The sequence below is a fragment of the Haplochromis burtoni genome, unplaced genomic scaffold (assembly GCF_018398535.1).
Source record: "Haplochromis burtoni strain Fernald_Lab_line unplaced genomic scaffold, NCSU_Asbu1 Contig_581, whole genome shotgun sequence".
Lineage (NCBI taxonomy): Eukaryota > Metazoa > Chordata > Actinopteri > Cichliformes > Cichlidae > Haplochromis > Haplochromis burtoni.
In genome coordinates, this window is record NW_024582942.1 from 230,133 (window position 1) to 251,758 (window position 21,626).

Genomic DNA, 21,626 nt, shown 5'->3' on the forward strand with positions numbered 1-21,626 from the left:
AGTATAAACACATTTGTAAATTGTGAATTATTACTTGATGCACTCGCTTGCCCATTACAGTCACAGTTTAGTCATCCTTTATGTTGTTTTATTTGATGAAGGGATTATAAAAACCACAAAGTTCTCCTTCCAGGTGTGAGCAGACAATGAGGTACAATCTCTGACACTTTTATTTTGGAACTATTTTTCCAGCCAAGACCGGAACTGAAGGAGACGGTTGAATCCAGACTCTGAATAATGACATCAGCTGCATTTAGACTGATTCCACGTAAGCCTCACGTTAACGATGCAGCTGTCACTGCAGGTACAGGATAAGAGAAAAGAGATCCAGTGTTGTTTATTGCAGAAGCCCCCCTGGCAGGGACAAGACTGTCTGAGGTTAATCCTGGCTGAAATGTTTGCGTTTTCTGTTTCATTTTCATCGTACACTGAAAACATTGAGCTCCATCAAAAAGTCGGCTCCATCTGCTGGCAGGCTGAGGTGTTTTCAGGTGTGCAGGACATTACTGAGGAGCGCTGTGGTGGTTTCTGTAGGCTTTTATGTGGCTGTCTGCCACGGAGGAGCAGGAAGTGGCTTATAGTTAATGAGGGTCAGCTCTGTCCTGGACAGAGGAGGATGTTAGCCAAGCTAATGTCCATTACGGACAGCACCTCTCACCCCCTGGATGGGACCGTGGAGGTCCTGAGCCGCTCCTGCTCAGCTCCTCCATCCCAGCAGCAGTCAGGCTGAGCATTATGCACACAGGAGGTATAATTTTTACTCCCACACTTTATATGATGGAGTCATATATAGTAACCATTTTCCTCAGTACAATCACTCTTTTGTACACACTATTCATTTCTAATATGTCTCTTATTCACTTTTCTCCATTAAAATGAACGTTTTACACTTTAGTTCTGGGGGAAAATGACGTCTAATCACATGTCGTGAAGTCAGTATTTTAGGCATAAATCTTTTATTTTGTACCTCCCACCCCGTTAATGGCTCAGTCTAAATCCAGGCGCCACGTGACACCGCTCCGTTACTCAGACCTGACTCTCCTGCCAGCACGTGGGGGTTTCTGGAAGGGAAGAAACCATCGCATAAAACCACTGTTGCCATAACAACGGCTCTATACCTCTCCCTCCTCCTCTTCGTTCTCCATCCCTCTGCTGCTGCAATGCATAATACCCTCCTCCTCCTCCTCCTCCATGCACCTCCCCCCCAGCCTTCACCCATCCCAAAGACTGCTTAGCGCGGCATCCTTGCGCTGACACGTAATTTCTGGAGCTCTGTGTGTGTGTTTGTGTGTCCTCACTCAGGAATGTGAAGCTCTGCTCGTTCTTAAAGGTCGAAAAGAAGATTTTCTCCCCTTGTGCGATCGTGAAATCTCTCCGATGTGGGAGAGAGACCATCTCTAACCTGTCAGTAGAAGGAGGCGCTTCGAGGAACTCAGGACGGAGCGCAGGATTTCTCCTCCAGAGGAGGATTCTTTTTACAGGTAAACGGGACTACGTTTGTTTCACAGGGAGAACAGACGGCCAGGAGGGCGCTGACGGTTTGGGTTCGACAGATTCGCGCTGTGAGACCGGAGGTGAGTTTAAAGACGGCTGCACTGCTGGAACGCACAGCGGGAATCGCGCACTTTTCCCAGAGACGCGCGGGATCACCGCCCGGTGCGTGCCACCTGTGCAGCTCATGCGCAGACAGCAGCCAAACCACGCATATGTGCGCGCACAGCGGGTGATTTCATAAGAGGGAAAACACAAGAGTCTTCCCCGAAAGGTTCTGCAGACAGTAATAACTCTGAGAGACGCAATACTGAGTCTTCCAAAGCCAAAGAGAGGCGCACGCTTCCCACTGCTTCCATTTGGCCCAGCCGAGCTCCGCTCCTCCGTTTTTAAACTCAGGTTGCCCACGAGGACAAAGTCGGCTCGGTGTTTCTTGTGGATTCATGAATGCAACATTTTGACTGGCTCTCGAGCTGCGCAGTCATCACCAGCTCTCACAAACTTCTTCCATTTCCAGCACTGTTTCCATCATCCCCCACCAGCTGAGCTTCAAACGCCGGGCTTCCATTGGCTCTTACATTGTGTGGTGCGTGCAGTGTCAATAAGGAGACCTGAGGGTGTGCCACGGAATATAAATAGTTGAACAAAGAGGCCGAAACCTGAGACCTGGTCTGATTCTTCCCTCTGGTAACTCTAGATGCTCAAACACTGAGAGGCGCACGAACAAACTGCTGCTGATGTGAGCTTTTTCCTGTTGTTGAACAAGGAGCAGAGCAAGAGGAGGACCCACCCACACCGCCCACCCCTCAGATAAACAGGAGGCGACTTTTAGTCACAGTTGGGACGTCTTTGGTGTGTTTATGCTCTGAGGGTTTCCAGATCTGTCCTGTCTGTGTATGTGTGTGTGTCTGTGTGTGCACTGTTGAGAGACGCCACCACCCCTCTGTCCTCCGTCAGGATGTCCGCGGTGATGGAGCTGCTGCTGCTGCTGCCTCTGGTCCTCCTGGCACTTGAAGGTGAGTGGTGACTTCGCCTCGATGGTTTCTGTTGAGGTGTTTTCTGTTCTCTGTGTGCGTCCGACTGTTTGTTGTTCCACCGTGGAGCCAAACGCCCAGCTGTTCAAAATTTGAAATGAGATGAGGCCATGTGGCGGCTTTAAAATGCCGAGCGCAAACGCACTCACGCATACCGACGCAGCATCTGGTGTGTATCTTAAAAGTCAGGAACAATGTGTGCCTGTGTTCACAGAGTGGAGCGTCCATTAATGACTGCTTTTCATTATTTATTAACATACCCATTATGTTTGGTTAATCGTTGTGAAACGGATGTCGTCCAGTTTTATGTCGATAAACAGACCGAAGCTACAAACAGGCTGGAGTCAGCGAGGATAACGTAAACAATTAAATGATCGATTAACTGGCAAAGATCAGTAACAGTGATGAGCTCCTGCAGAGCTGCCTGCTCTCTGAAGTTGAAGCTTGTTTTTTTATTTGCATGGAAACCAGGTTTAAAAGTGGACTTGATCCTTTTGTTTGGTTTTAAGGTGCAAGGGTCCCAGGACAAAGATCAAAGTTGTGTTCAAGACATAGCTTTTCTGTCCTTCTGGGAATTTTTAGTTAGAGGAATTGTTTTGGGTGGTTCTATTAAGGACTCGGAACAAAAAGCAAACCAAACATCAAAAGCTCAGGAAAAGATGAGCCACATCAAACTAGAACTGATGTCTTGCCTTTTGCATGCAGCACATAATGAGACAGAATTCACACAAAGATAAATGTTGCTCGCACAAACACGGCAGGCTCGGTACCGTTAGTCTGTGTGGGTGGAGTGAATGTTGTGTCCAAATCATCTTCTAACCAGATAAGTTGTCAATCAAATCTTGTATCACATCGAACAAAGACGTGTGTTTGCCCAGTAACCAACGGTCTGACTGGTTACTGTTGAAACAACAACATCTGTCCATCTTTTGTGCAGTTTTTGCTGTTGAAACATGACGAGGGGGATAACCTCATGGCGTCTGCCATGTTTGCTAGCATCTGCACCTTCTGCCAATTTAGAGTCACCAGGTAACCTAACATGTCAGGTACGAGGTGCACAAAGAACAAAGACCTCAGGAAGGTTCAAACTCAGAACCTTGCTGTCACTCGATGAAGCATCGAGCCAGCGATGGACAAACCAGCACGTTTCTATGTTTTGCAGTTAAACAGTTAATCATTCAAACCTAAGACTAAAATTTACATTCTACCCAATTTTAAATATGAACCTTTGTACCGTTTTTGCCCTCCAAAACAAAAACGTGTTTAGCCCTATGATACACGTATGTGTAGATTCTGCCCACAGAGAGAGAAATGGACTATCACCGTCCCCTGTTTTGCTGATGGAGTCCATCATTCATGCTTTTGTACACGCACTCTAAGACAGCTCAGCCTGCCAGCATCACGCTGCGTGCAGGTGTGTGATTTGAGGGGTTTTTGAAGTGGAGCACTCAGGTGAAAACCATCATCCTTTGACTCGAACCAGCTCCCTCTGCTCCTTCTGGATCCTTTCAGATATCACGACTCACTTTCTTACCTTCACAGGAATCCGGTTACCGACATTTATTTATTTAAAGCACGAGAAACACCTTCCACTGATGTGCGAAAACAGCCTGAACCTCGCTATCCATCACATTTCAATTACTGCCAGTCTCATGAAACCTGCAGGCGTCTGAAAATGTTTCTAAATGTAAAGCCATCGATTCATATATATAAACATAACAGTATGCAATTGAAATCAGTATTGACTATAAAAACAAAGCATGCCTAACCAAGAGTGTTCTTTGATGAATTTCTTCAGAAACCTCTACAAAGCATTGAGAGTGAGATTTACTGAGCTCTTATCTCCATCAGCCAGCTGCTCTTTAACTCACACTCAGCCACTCAGAACACTGCTGCACGTGGACGCGTTAACACGGCTTCATCCGCCCAAAGGTGAACACATGTCAGAGCTGCAGGAAAGCAATCTGGGCAAAGTACTAAGGTTACACAACGTCTGTCAGCGGGATGGACGGGTTGGTTGTGGGCCGGTGGGTTAGTTAAAGGTTAAGAGTCAGCTTCTACATCTGGAGCTGGAGACAGGGAAGATAGAAGGCGAAGCACCACACTGGATGGAAATTGACAAAGAGGAACAGAAGAGAGTATGAGATTATGAGCTTTTTGAGAATTTTTACCCCCCCCCCCCCCCCCCAAACAAAAACACATTTTATTTGATGTTTTTAAATCCACCCAAAAAATGACTTTAGCTCACAGAAAAAAGGTACCCTGTATCTGATGACGAAATAATGATTACAAAATGGCTTCAGTATTTATGTAATATTTCTTTGTTTTGAAAAGAAGCCTGCTTGATATTTCACACGTATTTTGATTTTTATTTACAGATTTTAAGATTTACATCTTTATTTATCTTTATATTTATTTACAATTTTCAGTGTTAGTGCAGACAGTGGTTAATCATCTTAGAAAAGGCCGACTGTTGGTGCTGTAATTGTTCCAAACTGAATGGTACTGACCCAATACTGTTATAAGAAAAACGACATAACTCAAAGAAGAGGTGTCCCTCAAGGTGCCGTACTTGGTCCTCTGAATTTTTTTTTTTGTTGATTTCTTTTTTTGATAGGATAAAAATTGTGAGAGACTTCTTTGTTTCTTTTGTGCTGCCATGTTTATATTGTTACGATGGTGCTCATATTTAAGTTTCAAATAACGAGGTCAGTGTATGAAACATACATAAACGTGCTGTGACTTGACTTTTTTTACTCCTGGGTCTGTGTGATATCATAGAGACCTGATATCCTGACATCAGACACAGATGCCCCGCCCACCTGCTGTGGGACAGCCAGTCAGGTGACAGTTGGCTTAAATGGGATGAGCCAAAGGAGCTTGTTTTACGAACATAATAAACTGAATAACGAACTTATTTTGAACTGTGAATCATGCAAAGCTGCCTGTGGAGCGCAGATCTGGGAATGAGGAGAATTGTTTCTGTTTGTCACAATCACGATCCTCTGTGTTGGTAAAAAGTCGAATGTTTGTCACATCGTTCATTTCAGATTGTGGGAAAAAACAATTGATCTGATAACAAGCTGCGGTTTTTAAAAAGCCACGACAATCACTTGACAGCACTGTGTGAGATTCCCTTTCAAGCCTGACCCGAACCGTAGCTCTGCGTCCAAAGTTGTAACATGGCAGAGTCCTTTAGTCTGCGAATGGCTTGAATTCCGCGATGTCTCAATAACGGCTCCATCGCCATTACATCAGTTCACTCCATCCTCTGCGTCACTAAGGAAGATTACATTACAGAGGAGCTCATAGCTTTGCCGGATAAGCTAATTATGAGTACTCTAGAGCTGCAGTGCACTAAACCTTTAAAAAGCAGCTCACATGATTTATGGCTCGCACTTATACAAAAACATGAGATGAGAAACCAGTTTTCCAAGCATCTAAAAATAATCACCGTCTGTCCTCTTCACAAACCATTCTTCCTCTGCGTGTGCACTTTCAGCCCACGATGAAACTACAAAGTTTTGCAGCCCTTTCTTAAGAGGAATTAAATGCGTGGCACTGAAAGCTCAGAGATGCTTGGATCTCTTTTTTGGCCTCACACAAACAAGGAGCTGCTGATTGATGTGCTTCATCTGAATGCAACAGGAACAAAAACATGATGTTATGATGTTCGTCTTCTCAGGCTGCAGCTGCCGCTCGCCTCCGATTAGGAAGCAGCTTCGTTTTGATTCTGTTTCAGGCGAGATCCTTTCTAACCCATGAATCTGGAGCGAGAGACTGTGCCACGACCTAATTGCGGGCTTCGTGTGTCCCTCTCGATAGTGTCACAAACACGTGACAGGCAGACGCATGCACACCTGAGCCTCTGTTCATCCAGCTGTGTGGAGGTGAGATGCTGTTGCTGCTTTGAAGGGGAGGCTTTGATGGGCTCTGAAGGACGAGGTGACCTTCCACGCAGCTTGGAGAGTAAAAACAATCACTGGGAACAGATTTGATCCAATAACGTCTTCGATAATATTGAAGGGAAAGTATTTTGGTTTAGCTTACAGGAAAAAACTGAAAACCTGTTGTAGACGTAATTACAGCTGAAGTGAAATCAAAGGATTTCTCTCCCTGGAGATGTTTTACAGCAGATATTAAAGCACAAATGTCACTCCCTGGATGTACTGTGTGCCGTGTTGGGGAGTAATGGAATACATGTACCAGCGTTACATATTTAAAATACAAAATATGAGTAACTGTATTCCGTTACAGTTACAGTTTAAAAAGGTGGTATTCAGAATAGTTACTTTGTTGAAATAAATGGATTACACGGCGGTACTTTCCTGTTTCATATGTTCAGCTATGCCCGCTCTATTTTTGGTAATTCCAAGCCGGTGGAAACCCAAACAAAACACGCATTAAGAGGCTCTAAAGTGGCCCATGTCACCCCTACTTGCGGCCCGTGGGTGAGGAAATATTTAAAAAAATTATTCAAAAAATATTTAATATGAAGGCAACAGGTAGAGTGTTACAGGCATCGCTCTAAAGCAGCGGTCCCCAACCTTTTTTGCGCCATGGACCGGTTTATGCCCGACAATATTTTCACGGACCGGCCTTTAAGGTGTCGCAGATAAATACAACAAAATAAAACCAGTACCGGTACCGAAAAAAAGAAGATTTATTCATAACACAGATGAAAAAACCAAGGAAAACCGAGTAAATGATAAAAACGATAATAAAATAACGCTGAAAACCGATAAAAACCCTGAAAACCAGACATTTCACACCTGAGCCTCAACTCTCGCGGCCCGGTACCAAACAACTCACGGACCAGTACCGGTCCGAGGCCCGGGGGTTGGGGACCGCTGCTCTAAAGAACGTAGCCTGATGGGCAGTGTAGTCCTGCTGCAGGGAGAATGGACGGCCATACCCGTTATGTGTCTGTGAGCGAGGGAGGGAGAAAAAGGAAAGTACGAGCTGTCACGGAGCAGAAACGGGAGCTGGAAGCATGTAAATATAATAATAACCTGCAGCCAAGAAGAGAGCCTGACGAGCCCAGCTGTAAGTAAGCTGTTAAGACTCGACTGTACACCGTGTTCCTCCGACGTTTTCGGAGACGTCTGTTACCCACTAGCTCGATAGCGAGCCGGGGGCAAGGCTCACTAGAGCCGTGAGAACACCGGACTCCCGGCAAATCGTTTTGAAACCCACCGCAGTCTTTCGCTACTCAGGTTATTGATATATGAGTCACTTAGATAACCTGAAATGTTATTGTTTGGCTTTTTCAGTATTTTATTTGTTCCTGAGTAAATCGGTTTGGCTGAGATTAAAGTTATAGTTTTCACACAGCTGAATAAAAGTCAAGCAGACAGCTGATTATCAGAAGTGTGAGATGCTGGAGAATATACTCCGGTGTCCTGTTATATTTTAGATAGCAAGGAGTTTATTAAACTTCACCGAAACAATCTGCAAATTTCATTAAAATGTAATAAACTATCATCTTGTCTTTATTTTTAGTTAGCACAGACCTTAAACACTTAAAGCTGTCAGCTAATGATAGTTATATAAGAGCAGATGCTGCTGGTGCAATAAGCTGTACGTTTTACATATGTACGGAGGCCCAATACTGCCAATAAATAAATGAAATATTGTCAAATGTGCCAATAATATAATTCATATTACTAACAGTGCTACAGCTGAACATCAATAAATACAACATTTATATTTATTTTGTGTCTATTTTTTGTATTATTTTATTTTTGCATTATTTTCAGTTTAACGTTTTCCACTGTGTTCTTTTCAGTGTTTATTTATTTGTTCCTTTTTAACCCTGACCTCTTATTTTCACATTAACAAAATGCAGTTGGTCGAGTTGAATGAATGAACTGCAGTACAGTTGTTATGAAAGGGAAATTATCTGTAATATTCCCAGTAAAGACCCGTGGCTATAAACATGTCAACATTAACATTTTAACATGGGAGTCTGTGAGTGACTCGCCGTTAGGAGGCAGCCTCTAGTGAACATAAAAAATAATCTTTTTATAAATAAACTTAAATAAATCTTATATTAAAATTGTTTATTTGTCAAATATCCAAACTGGAAACCCATGAAAGACATTGGAAATGTCATTTATGAAAGAAAAATGTAAATGCTTTTTACAGTTTTGTAATTTTTTTAATTAGTCTTTTGTCAGTTTAGTTCCAGCTGGTTTCCATGGTGATCTTGATTGTTTCTGTTTGGTTTTTATTGTTTAAAATTGTTCAGTTTTTTTCTGAGGTTTTATTTAAAGTGATATATTACAGGAGTAAATTTAAGACCTAAGACATCCCAGCCAAGTAAAACAAGTTTCATATGTAGTTTTAGTTTCTAGCTCAGTTAGCTGTGATAAACATTCTGCACTGGTATTGGTAGTTTTGGGGTCTTGTTTTGGTTTTTGAGCGGTTTCATTTAGATTTTGGAAATGGGGGAAAAGTGATGCCAAACTCTGAGACCTCCGGGTCACCCCAAGCCCAGGACAGACTCTGCTCTTGCAGAGGAAAAAACACGAAGTAAAGCCCCGCGCCATCAAGTGGCGTCTTTGTGGAGTAAAACGAAAGCGATGCTCTCGGAGCTGTGTGTCTTTTTGTTTCCCTTGTTCCAGTAGAAAGTCCCTCACCGGCTCTGTGTCGGGGGAAATGTCACGGATACTTGGCATTAAACCCGGGTCATACATGCCCACGGTGTCTGTGGGTGTTGGTAACCCGGCCATGGAAACACATGTCGTCCTCACTCATCTCTTTTCCTGTCGCTTATCCAATTCTCTTTTCTTCCTCTTGTGCCCAGTTCAGCAAATAATCTTGATCCTTTCTGTATTTTCTTTAGCCTCCTGTGACATGCTAAGCTAGCTCACCTCACTGGGTGGATGGTCTTTTTTGCAGTTAAGTCAGGTTGTTTTTGCTTTGTAGTCCTCAGGAGGCAAACGGCAACTAAAATGAGAGATTAACCAGCCTGTTGGGGGGAAAAAGAAATCTCCTAATCTGCATTTGCTGGAATATCCGTTGCATAATCCTGAACCTCCGTCTGCAGATTACGCAATGGATTTGCACTTTTGATGCTCTGTGTGTGTGCACTGCTGCGGCTGCTGCTCTGAGGAATCTCAGGGACTCTGCTGACTGTCTAGTCTGCACTTTGGATGTGAGCTCCTCTTTGTGTCTGCTTGCATGTTCGTCTCGCTGCCTTTTCGCTGCCTCAGCTTTGGACAGTCAGCAACATGCTTGCTCACCTTGCACAGTGTGGCCTCTGACTGCGTCACCAGCCTCCCTCCCTCAGGATCAGAGCCTCATGCTGTCTCTGTGTGTGTGCAGCTGGATTTACATCTGCACTGTAAACCTGAATGCATAAAGTAATTACACAGAATATGTTGTGTAAACTTAATATTAAACAAGGGAGGGGAAGTATTTTGAGTTCCTGTGACATTTTCTCCCGTTGTGAGGAGTTTCTGATTAGCATGCATTGATGGAACAATTTCATGGCACTCATTTCTGTTTCAACATGTGTGTCTGATGTCATCAGGTCAGTGGGTGTGGTGAGGTTTGCAGCAGCAAAGATTACAAATGTTGGTTAAAATATTCTGCATCACATGTTTGTTTAATTAGATTTATGAACGTTAAGCTGTCCATATTGTGCTAATCTGTGACAACATGAGTGCAGTGGGTTGACCTGCAAACATTAAACTACCTTCAAGTTCTGCAGTTCAATTCAGTTTTATTTATATAGCACCAACAATCATATGAGCCCCTATGAGCAGCACTTTGGCAACAGTGGGAATGAAAAACTCCCTTTTAAAAGGAAGAAACCTCCGGTAGAACCAGGCTCAGGGAGGGGCGGGGCCATCTGCCATGACAGGTTGGGGTGAGGGAGGAAGACAGAGATTAATAATGAGTAATGATTCAGTGCAGAAAGGTGTATAAACATATAGTGAGGGAAGAAGAAACACCCGGTGGGAACGCCCCAGCAGCCTACACCTGTTGTAGCATAACAACAAATACTGCAAAAAAGATAAAACTCAATCATCAAAAGTTTAATAGCAGTTTTAATTAATTAATATATGAACTGAGCCTCGTCAGCTTGACTCTGAGTTGAACTTTCTCGGGTTTACAGTGTGGCTCTGCAGCCAGAGCGCTCTCTTCTATCCTCCTCTGATCTCTGCTGTGGTTAGTTCCTGTTTTAATGTGTCTCTACTGTCTGTTTTCCAGGTCTCATGTCTTTAGTCTCATGTCAAACCCTTCTGTGTGTCTCTGCACGTCCTCTTCCTGGTGTCTCTTTACTGCCTTCCTGTTTCCTTTCTTTGCTTTTCATGGTAGAATCTGTATCAGGTAAAGTCAGCAGTACACAGACCTGAGTCAAAATGTTGTTGCACATTAATGCTCAGCTGCAAACTTGGTGGAACCTCTTTGTAGAAAGAAATGGCTATCGTTTGATTTGCAGATGCTCCCCCTGTGGGATTTCACAGGGGCATTAACTGATGACTGACTCTCATCGACCTCTATTGGTGGCGAGGATTAGCCGCGGCGCTGACAGCTGGTGCAGCTTACAGCAGCGTGCAATTAACGCAAACAATCAGATCGCATTTGTAACAGAGACGAGAGCCAATTACAGCAGATATGAATCTGAAAGGGGAAAAAAATCAAATAAAGCAACAGCCTTGTGTTTTCTTCTGTCCTCTGAGCGGTGTGTGCAGACGGTGTTTGCCTCAGGCCTGTTTGGTGTTCAGCAGGCTCGCCTCCCAGAAAACCCCCAAACCCGAGCTTACCCGAGCTCCTGCGCTTTAGAGCAAAGTCACGATTCAAATGTTTCAGATGTTTATAATAACATAAGAGAAGAAGGTGCCGAGACTCGAGCAAGTGACAGCGAATGGTGGTAAACGAGTTCACCCAAACACAAAAGACTGTATATTTAAAGTGTTATAAACTGTTTATTAAAAGTAGACACGGGCACCATTGTGGAGATATGTAAGGACTCGCCACGTTTTACTCCAACTTTAATCTCGGCTTCAACCAACCGAACTCACAAGGCGGCAAACACCTCCTACAACCCAAAAACATTACCCCTTCCCTTCTCGCTGGGTGTGAGTGGAGCCCCCTAGTGGTCTGCCACACTATAATTTTTTGGGGGGGGGATGCCAAAAGCGTGCATACTTGTTTGGATGAGAGGGTGGAGCTCTGAATTATGAGCATTCATAAATTATGAGTTTACAACACTAACTCTAATAAAATCGGCTCACAGCTACCAGGCGTTGAACTAAAATCCAGTTCAACAAATCTTCTGACATCGTGACGAGTGAACCAGGCGTCCGGACTGACAGCTGCCGCTCTCTCTGAGCTCGCTCATCAGGACGCGCTCTCTGCCCAAAATGAAATACAGCTTGTTTGAATGTGGCTTTCCCCCAGGCACTCGTGTAATCACTCATCCCTGCTCTCCAAGTCCTCTGCAATCATTGCCCTCTGGCTCGGGTTCGGGTGTTCTCGGGTCCATCTGGGGGGTTTGTGGTCTGCGACAGCTGTCGGCTCAGAAGTGTTTGGGTTTATATTTGTGAAGCCTTAAATTGTGTTTTTAACTCTCTCTTCTCCTCCTTCCTCCCCTTTTTTCCTCTCTGCAGTGCATCATACAGCATTGACCCCTCTCCTCTCCTGCTTCCCCGTCTCCCGTGCTTTTCCTGTAGAAATGGCTGTTAACGACTGATACCTGTGCTAACCTTCTCTTTCTTCCCTCTTTCATGTCTCCCCCTCCACGTCCCTCCGTGTGGTGGCTTTTTGATTGCGTGTTTCTTTTAAACGTCCCAGGAAGTAAAGGAACAGAGCGGCGTTTTTGCGTGCTCACGGACGACGTGCGGCTGCTGTTTAATGATTTTTCTGATCAGCGTTGTGTGCTGTGTGTTTCTGTCCTCTCCCTCATTCCCTTCCCCACCATCTTACGATTCAAATCAAACGCTTCCCAGAGGTGAGAGTTGAGAATAGCACAAGATCATTGGTTGAGAGCGATGCTGAGGCCGCAGTGGAAACTGCAAGGTGCAGTGTGAGACAGAAACATTTGGAGTTGCAGGTGTGTAACTCCTGGCCGATGAGAAGTATGTGTCCTGATGATGATGGCATATATAGACTCACGCTTCTATATATGAATTTAGCTCAGTTAGCAGTGGCCAGAATGCAAGACAATGGTATCGCTCACTGCAACCTCTTTATTTCCCCCCAGGTTCAGTTAAAAACACCAGAAGTGAAAATGACGCCAAACAGAGAACCCAAACTTACCAAATCTAATCCATCTATGAGCTGAAACAATGAGGGGAAATAAAAAATTGCAAGAAAAAAAGATATGCCCGATACAAAAAACTTGCATGTAATGAGCATTGGGACCAAGCACGTAAAAGTCACGTAGCTAGCATTGTTTTCTCGAGTACAGTTTAGACAGTTTGCCTGCAAGTACTGAGAGAAAACACCAAATTCAGCCTTTCCCTCGAGTCACGGGCACATGACAGAGAGGAAGACGGCCACTCACCGCACTTACCTCTGACCCCGTGACCCGCAAACAGGCCGAGAGACAGAAACTAACTGCGTCTCCCTCACCCTGCAGCTCCGCTGTGCCACGGGGCCTGCGTGGAAGTGGACTCGGACACAGAGGCTGTTATCAACGACGGCTTCAAGCTGGGCTGCATCTACTGTAAGATGAGAGGCGAGGTGGATGCCACGGCCACCGTCAAATGGTCCTTCAAAGGCTCAGGCGACAGCGACTTCTCAGAAGTAAGATTTTAGCACAGAATATACAAGGAAGCTGACGTCATTCACGGTTTCTGAAGCCTCAGTGTTTGGTTGGTGTTTGGTTAACAAGCTGCATCCATAAACTGCGGAGGTGAAATGCGTGGCATGTACATACTGCCTATTTGGTGCGTTCACTTCTTGGATGGTGTGTTAGCACATTTAGGCCCACAGCAGTCATTATTTATCAGATGGTTGGATGAGCTGTAGATGCTCTTCAAGCAGGGACCAAATCCTGTCAGTTATGCTTGCATATCCCTAAAATAGATGTTGGATGTCTCAACACACATGTCATCACAGCAGCCTCTTCTCTTCTGGGAAAAGGATGCCAATGCATTTATCATGAGGCAGAGCAGAGAGATGCATTTTCCATGACAGCTTTTCAGCACCGACTGAAAAATATCTTCTACTTACTTAAGGAGACACAACCAGGCACAGCAAAAGGCCATTACGCCTCATGCATACAGCAGGAAAGATCCCATTAGCCTTGAGCTGCCTTTTAGTTTCAGCATCCATTAATTCACCAGCAAGTGCAGATATGAGATGTAGGCTGCAGCTCAGTCAATATCGGGAAGAGATGTGGAGACCAGATGTCTGTTTCTTTAAACATGCATGAGTCACTGATCAATGGCTGTGAGCAGCATTCACAGAGAGTTGGAGGATGGCTGCGCTCGCAGCATTGGAAGATGGTGTGAATGCAGGAGGATGATTTATTCATCAAACAGTCTAAGAGCCACCTCGTCAGGCCAGGACTCTGCAGTCTATTCACACCTACAGGCCAGTGGACACTCTTTCAAAGATGAGGATGTAACATCCTGGACAGGGAGGAACGCTGGTTTGAGGGCGGAGTCAAGGAGGCCATTTACGTGAAAAGGGAAAGACCATCTCTGAACCGAGGAGGGGCCTAAGGGTCCATCTGTCACCATCTTGCAATGCTGTGATTGCAGCCATTCCCCAACTCTCTGTGAATGGGACTCATGGTTATTGATCAGTGGTCATGACAATTTGCATATTAAAGGAACTGACCTCCCAGCCCATTGTTCATTCAGTGGTGCTGGTTTCAGTCATTGTGCAAATGTCCTGTTTATAAGATTGGAAACCTGCAGTCAGACTGAAGAAGTCACCTGGATGAAACGTTTCTCCCACTTATGACGTCCAGATGAACAGAATCCACTTTCTGGGACTTCCTTACCTGGATGATTGAACATGCATCAAGACATATGAAAGATTGGACTGAGATCATCTGCAGAGGCTTATTGGAAGAGTTTCAGTCAGGTTTCAGAGCTCATCACAGCACAGAAACAGCTTTAGTGAAGGTTACAAATGATCTTCTTATGGCCTCTGACAGTGGACTCATCTCTGTGCTTGTCCTGCTCAGTGAGCGTTCGAGCGTTATGGAGTTCCACAGGGTTCAGTGCTAGGACCAATTCTTTACATTATACATGATTCTCTTAGGCAGCATCATTAGAAGACATAGCATACATTTACACTGCTATGCAGATGACACCCAGGTTGCACCTGTGTAGTTTATGGATGCAGTTTTCTAATCAGGCTTGTGTTGGGCGATGGCCAGAGCAGCACTCTACACTCTCCTTTCAAATATAGCTCCGAAAACCAAAACCTTTAAAATGCAGAGAGTCTTCTGTGTAATGAAATGATTAGAGTGATTTCATGTGAAGCCTGTAAATAAATATGATTTCACAACAAAGAACGTCAATCCAATCCAAGAACAGGTAGAGAAACACACAAGAAGTGTAAAATGATGTCTTTCCCTCCTCCGCCTCCTCTTCCAGCTGTACATTTATGAGGATGCACGCGGCAAGATCATTGACCCACGTTTCTACGAGCGTCTGGACTGGAACGGCAGCAAGCATACCATGGACCTGCAGGATGGCTCCATCTACATCCTCAACGTGACCTACAATGACACTGGAACCTACAAATGCAAATTTAGCCGGACCCTCAAATACAGCAACTACGCCTACGAAAAGACCAAAGAGAAGAACATCACCATTAATGTGGTTGCACGGCGTAAGCACTGAACTCAAAACTGACTCATACTTCCTGTTCTGGTTTACTAATTTTTACTTGAGTTCTGAGATGGGCCTCATTTCTCACACTAACCAGAGTTACTGAACTGGACATGCTGGCGGTGTTAAACGCCATTATCCAGCAGATACGATCACTTGGCGGGTAGTAAACCCGACACAGCACACAGACAGATGTCTGTGTGCTGTGTCGGGTGTCAGTACAACACTCTGTTGGTGCATCTTTTTAAGCAAACTAGTATTTAACAGATTATTCGTCACTTTCCTCCTCTGGGAGAGAGCAGCACACCCTTCCAAAACAGCAGCCCTGGATGTTGAAAAATGGCGAGCAACACCCCGTCTCAGTGATGTCACCACTCAGTTCACCTCCAAAGGACACTTTGTGTGTAAATGAGCCACGTCAGCGGCTTTGAACGTGACGCTGGTTTAAAATACGTTGCAGCATCACATCACAAAGTGATTCATATTGTAGGTAAAGACCTGCAACCATACAGAGAAAACTGTTATTATTGTTTGTGCTGCCAAACAATTAGATTCTGTTTCTTACTGATTTATTTATCACTCAAAATGCATCATGTAATCTAATTTTAAAAAAAATGATACTGATGATGTAGAAGATGATGATGCACTTGGCTTTACAGGTTAAGCGCTTCCTTTATAAATTCCCTTCCTAACAAAGATGAGAGACATGAGCTCTCCAGGGTCCTGATTCGGCCTGGGCGTCTCCTCTCAGTAATGAGGTCAGTCTATGCTTAAGTAAAAGAAAGATTATGAGTTAAACACTCATTTTCAGACACTTTTTTTCTTCTCTTGGATCTTTATGATGTCATAGAGGGCCAGGTGGAGGTAAAACAGCTTGTTTCAGAGGGAGGATGAACTAAGATCGAATCAAGACAATTGAAGATTTTTGAACTATGTGAAGTTCAGGAAATGATGATTTTAAATCCAGGAGTCGTATCTTTGTAAAACTCTTATTGCATAAACATCCAAATTAACCCTGTGCGTGTCTCTAGTTACCCGGGGAATGGCGTCCATCCTGTCTGAGGTGATGATGTACGTCTCCATCATCGGGCTGCAGTTCTGGCTCTTGGTTGAGATGATTTACTGCTACAGGAAGATCTCGGCTGCAGGAGAGGAGGCTCTGAGAGAGAGCGCGTGAGTACCACCTAAAGCACACGAGCAGTAGCAGGACTTTGTTTCCAAAATCCCGCCGGGCCGTCCAAATGTCCCGACTTCCCACCTTCCGACCTCGTTTTTCCATCCTACTATTTCAATCTGCTGTTTTCAACATGACATTTTCCTTTTCCTCTCACTGAGCTGACATCTTCTGATTCTTGTTTCTCTCCTTTTTCCTTCTCGCTTTCTTCCAGGGAGGAGTATTTAGCTATAGCATCGGAAAGTAAAGATAATTGTGCAGGTGCACAAGTGGCAGAATAGCACGGGTAGGTCTCGATCACCACGAAATTCCATATTTAGTTTCTTTTGTTTGCTTTTTCATTTTAAGAAGATGCAAAAAGGGCGGGTTAGGAGGTCATGCAGTAGTCAGATTACATCCAAGAATCACGCAGACACATAAGAACACATGTGTAAGTAGTTTTCATGTCAACATACAAGTCATGCATTTGCAGCAAAGCTCACTGTGGGTCAGGTCTTGCTTTACTTTTCTCATCATTTTACTGAATTCTGATTTTACTTTTACATAAATTAATAATGAAACTGAAAAATTCCAGTAATTATGTGTTTTGAATCAGTCTGGTGACCCCAGGCTTTACAAGCGCCTCTCGTTAGATGGCTGCACTCAGGCGGGAGATCTTCAAAATAACATAATAACATCTCGAGGAACATTTAGAGAGCACTACATGACATTAATCCTTCAGATTTTATGCTGTAAGAACACCTGATCCTGTGCTCACAGCACAGCTCTGTCCAGAAAACCAGCACTGGCAGGTCCACCACTGCTGTGGGCCTGCGGTGTGCTCAGAGATGGAAGCAGGTTCACACTGAGCACGTGCAACAGACACGAAAGAGTCTGCAGACGCCACGGTGACTCTTCTGCTGTCGACACCTGTCACGACTGGGTGGGTCAGCGATGGTCAGGGAGGACCGCGCAGACCTCCACCTGTTAGCCGACAGCACCCTGAATGCTGTTAGGTACCACCATGAAGTGGGTGGTGCGTTACTCCTGCGGGACAGTCTTCACTGGCCAGCTTCATGTGGTCATGCAAGCAGTTGTAGATTATTGATGATTGGCGTTGTCACCGGCCAACCCTCAGATTTGCCAGACCTGAATCCTGCAGAGGAGCTGTGGAGTTTACATATCAGACCCACAGACCTCATCAGGAGCAGTCAGGAGTGCTGCACACCTCTGAGCCACATCACACTGATGAATGATGTGGGCTTTTTATGGCCCCTGAACCTCATGTTTGAAACCCACACTTTAAATGTAGTTTATCAGATGTAAACTGAGCTCGCTGCCTCACATCGCTCGCTGTCAGAGACTCACAGTTTTCTTTGTTTTTTTAAATCTTCAGTTCGGGGAAACGTTCAAGGCGGCTTCTTTGAGGAGTTGCTCGTCCTCTTGTGTGCCCTCTCCTCCTCTCACCATCCTCTCCACAAGCTGGAAACATGGAACCACAGCGAGGAGAAAGATCTTCATGGAAAGTTTGTTTTTTTTCTAAAGTGACTTTCTGCAGCAGGATGAAGGACAGACTTTCAGAGGGAACGCACGGATGCATCAGCTCTTTGTTAAGCTGGACAGAGGGAGGGAGTCATGCTGTATATAGGTGTATACGTCTGCACAGAACACATGTAGGGTCTATTATACACTATGTATTCACTAACTGCATGATTACAAGCTTATCAAGAAATACTTCATCACTCTCCATGTGTTGGTGCCGGTGAGCGTTAAAATCACTGGTTTCCTCTGCAGGTTCACTAAACTGTGGAGCCAAATAAAAACTGTTTATCATCCTTATCGATATAACCATGATAATCAGTTTATACCACAAAATAATGTAAAATACAAATATAAGAGCTGGTCTATCTTACGTGCAGCTCACTGTTCATCAGCCGGATAAAGTGTCCAAACACCTTTTACCCTGCAGCACGTGGAGTTAATAGAGAGGATTTTGTGACGGTTCTGAAAGTTTCCGAGCTCATGAAACACGACAGCTTCACCTTTACACGCAGCAGGAAGGTGCAAACGTTACAGACAAAGATGCACTCACAGGTTACAGTGGACATATTCTGCTTTTCCTTTTTCTCTGTCATGTATACTTTCCTACGATGGCGTTCAAACCCTGAACTTTCAGCCCCAGATGAAGCTGCCATCCTCCTCCTCACAGGCCAAATCCTGTTTTTGTGTCAGGCTGTAAAAATGTTTATTTCTGCTGTAACGTTTACTGTAGAGTCTACGGGGACCGACTCACTGCTGGAACTGCAGCTTCTGCAGCTGTTTGCCCTGTGCTGTGGTGGTGCTAGTTACTGCTGCAGACTTTCTGTTTTGGTGGAAGGTTTTGGGATTGCGTTCCAGCACCAGCACTGCACTGGTGAACAAAAGGCATGCAAAGCTATTCCATTTCAGACCAGCAATATAAACGGAGCAGGCATGAGCAGAATAGGTCTACAGCAGCTAGGTTTTAAGGTTTAATATTAGATCCTGTTTTATTTCATGTACGGCACAGGCCAGGTTAAAAAAGCCTGGCAGGCCTTTTCAGCAGATCACCGCCTGTTTAAACTGGCTGTTTGACACAAGGAGGCTCGCTGCTCATTTAAACCTGCCCTTCAAAGCTGTTTACAAGCCTCAGTGCTGAAAAAACAACAACAAAAACAGTGACTTCCTGTCCCAGATCAGAAGCGGATGCCCCTGAGAAAGTGTAACCCTCAGCAGCTGAAAGTTTCCCACTGATGTTTAACTTCACACCAATGTCTTAGTGTCTTTGTAGAAAACTTAAGGGCTCAACAAACTATTATAAACCTGCCGTGGGCAAATGCACCACAAGCCGTGCCCAGTGTGCCTCCCGGAGAGAAGCCAGTGGAAACACAAAAGGGAAAAATGTGAAACATGTTTTTCTTAAAAGCCAAAGCTTTTAAGAAAAACATGTTTCCAGAAAGCCACTAGATGGCAGCTCAACACTGCCAGTCTGCATGTTTACTGCTCGTCTATTGTACAAAAGCAAGTTTCATACTTTGAGAGTTTAAGAATGAGACACACGTACCTGCATGCTGCGTGTTGGAATAACGCAAAGGCGGAAATGTGATGGTTTCTTTTCAGAACAAACACCAAAAGTTTGAGATGCTGAAAAAGAACAAACCGTGCCCTCCTTTGTAAGCGATGTACTTTGTGCTTTGAACCGGCGAAACGAGAAGAAGCCTCCCCGCTGCTCGTGCTTCAGCAAATCAGAATCTGCAGTTTTAGGTGTGGAAATGTTGCTTACTGGAAACAAACTGAAATAAATCAAACTTCTGACACAATAAGCTGCTTGAGGCCTTTACATGTGTCGGGTTAATGTGCAGTGATGTCTGTGAATGAAGTCAAACGAGCTGCAAACACAAATAGTTTTTAAAGTGAATTCTGTGTCATGTTATAGATTCTGTTCCCGGCTGGTCACATGTTAGGAATGTTAGTTCTTCATCTTATATGTTTGTGAGCCAAATTGTTCATGATGTCACCTCACAGAGCTGAAAGGTTTTCTAAGAACAAAGTTGAGTTTACGGCGAGAAGAGCGTGCAGAGCGTAACGGTGACTTCATGCTCTGTTGGGTTAAGATCAGGTGACGGACTTGGCCATTCAAGAATATTCCAGGTCCTTGCTTTAATAAACTTGCTTTGCTGGTTTGGGTCGTTCTCCATCTTTATTATGAAATGAGGCCCAGTTTGACTGTATTTAGCAGGACGTGAGCAGACAGTCTGTCTCTGAACACCTCAGAGGTCATTCAGCTGCTTCTGTCCTGAGTCACATCATCAAAAAACACTAGTGTCTCAGTGCCACAGGCAGCCGTGCACGCCCACACCATCACACAGCCTCTGCCGTGTTTTACAGATGATGTGCTCTGGATCATGAGCGGTTCCACGTCTTCTCTTGACTTTTTTCTTGATCTTGGTTTCAGTGACTTGCACCCTGCAGTGAACCCTCTGTATTTACTTTCATGCAGTCTTCTCTCTATGGTAGACTTGGATATCGAGTGTTGTTCACTTGGTTTGCTGCTGTGAAGGGGTTTCTCTTCACCGTGGGAATTATTCTGCGATCATCCACCACTGCGGTCTTCTGTGGACATCCAGGACTTTTTGCGTTGCTGAGTTCAGTGCTTTCTTTCGGTCTCATGGTGTACCAAACTGAGACTTTGCTAATCCTAATATTGGAGCAATTTCTCTAGTGGGTTCTTTCTGCTTTGGCAGATTAAAGGTGGCTCGTTTCACCTGCATGGAGAGCTCCTTTGACTTCATGTTGTCTGTTCACAGCTGAGACCTTTTGTTTCATAGACACATGAAGCACTTTTTGTAGTTTTCAGTGCTGGTCTGTGGCTGGTGCAGCTGTATGAGACACACTCACTGGCCACTTTATTAGCTACACCTTGCTAGCCCTTTCAATTCTTCACGTCGCAGATTCAGAAAGTTGCAGGAAACATCTGAGATTTTGGACCATGTTCATGTGATAACATCACACAGCTGCTGCACTCAGTCCTGTTCCAACTTTCCCAAAGGTGCTGAGATGATCTGAGCTTTGTGAGCATTATCATGCCAGAAGCCAATCAGAAGATGGCACGCTGAGGTCATAAAGGGACGCGCATGGTCAGCAATCTGAGAGAGGGAACTGCATCAGGGCACCCAGCTTTAGTCTTGATAAGTTTTCTGTTGTTCTTTTAATTTTAGCGCCCACCCCCCCCACCACTGTAAACAAAGCGGTTAAGCAAAAGTCACACAGACTAACTGCACCTTCTAGTGGTGCAAAGAGGCATTACAGCAGAGCAAAGCCTGGTTTATCCTCACTGTGTTTGCACGACTGTTGTTTCAACGATCATCAGCACGGGAGCTCAGATATTCCTGGGATGGGACGACATGGTGCGGGGAAAGATGAGACCCATGTTTCAACATGTCCTACCTGCACTGACGGAGGTTTTCCTCGGTTGGAGAAGACTGCAGGAACTTTATTTGTGAACCAAAACGGATTAAGCCAAAGGACACAAACACAGACTCAAAGAAAAGTGAGGCGTTGTTGCATGTTTAGAGCTTTTCATTTCTCTCCATGGCATGGTGTACAATCACATCTTTACAGTAC

The 21,626-nt window shown here is 44.6% G+C and overlaps 1 protein-coding gene across 1 annotated transcript; it reads left to right on the top strand.

The window, feature by feature from the left end:
* The first annotated feature begins 1,200 nt into the window (after positions 1-1,200).
* Positions 1,201-19,822, top strand: scn1ba (sodium channel, voltage-gated, type I, beta a). The gene is made up of 6 exons (XM_005948244.3): positions 1,201-2,507; positions 13,120-13,286; positions 15,095-15,332; positions 16,363-16,504; positions 16,720-16,791; positions 17,881-19,822. The coding sequence occupies exons 1-5, from the start codon at positions 2,450-2,452 to the stop codon at positions 16,784-16,786; spliced, it is 672 nt and encodes a 223-aa protein (XP_005948306.1). The 5' UTR covers positions 1,201-2,449; the 3' UTR covers positions 16,787-16,791; positions 17,881-19,822.
* Positions 19,823-21,626: the final 1,804 nt, after the last annotated feature.

Coding starts and splice junctions, on each gene's coding strand:
- scn1ba (XM_005948244.3), top strand. CDS start 2,450: ATGTCCGCGGTGATGGAGCTGCTGCTGCTGCTGCCTCTGGTCCTCCTG. Junction 13,287..15,094: donor GCGACAGCGACTTCTCAGAA/GTAAGATTTTAG, acceptor CTCCTCTTCCAG/CTGTACATTTATGAGGATGC. Junction 15,333..16,362: donor CATTAATGTGGTTGCACGGC/GTAAGCACTGAA, acceptor GCGTGTCTCTAG/TTACCCGGGGAATGGCGTCC.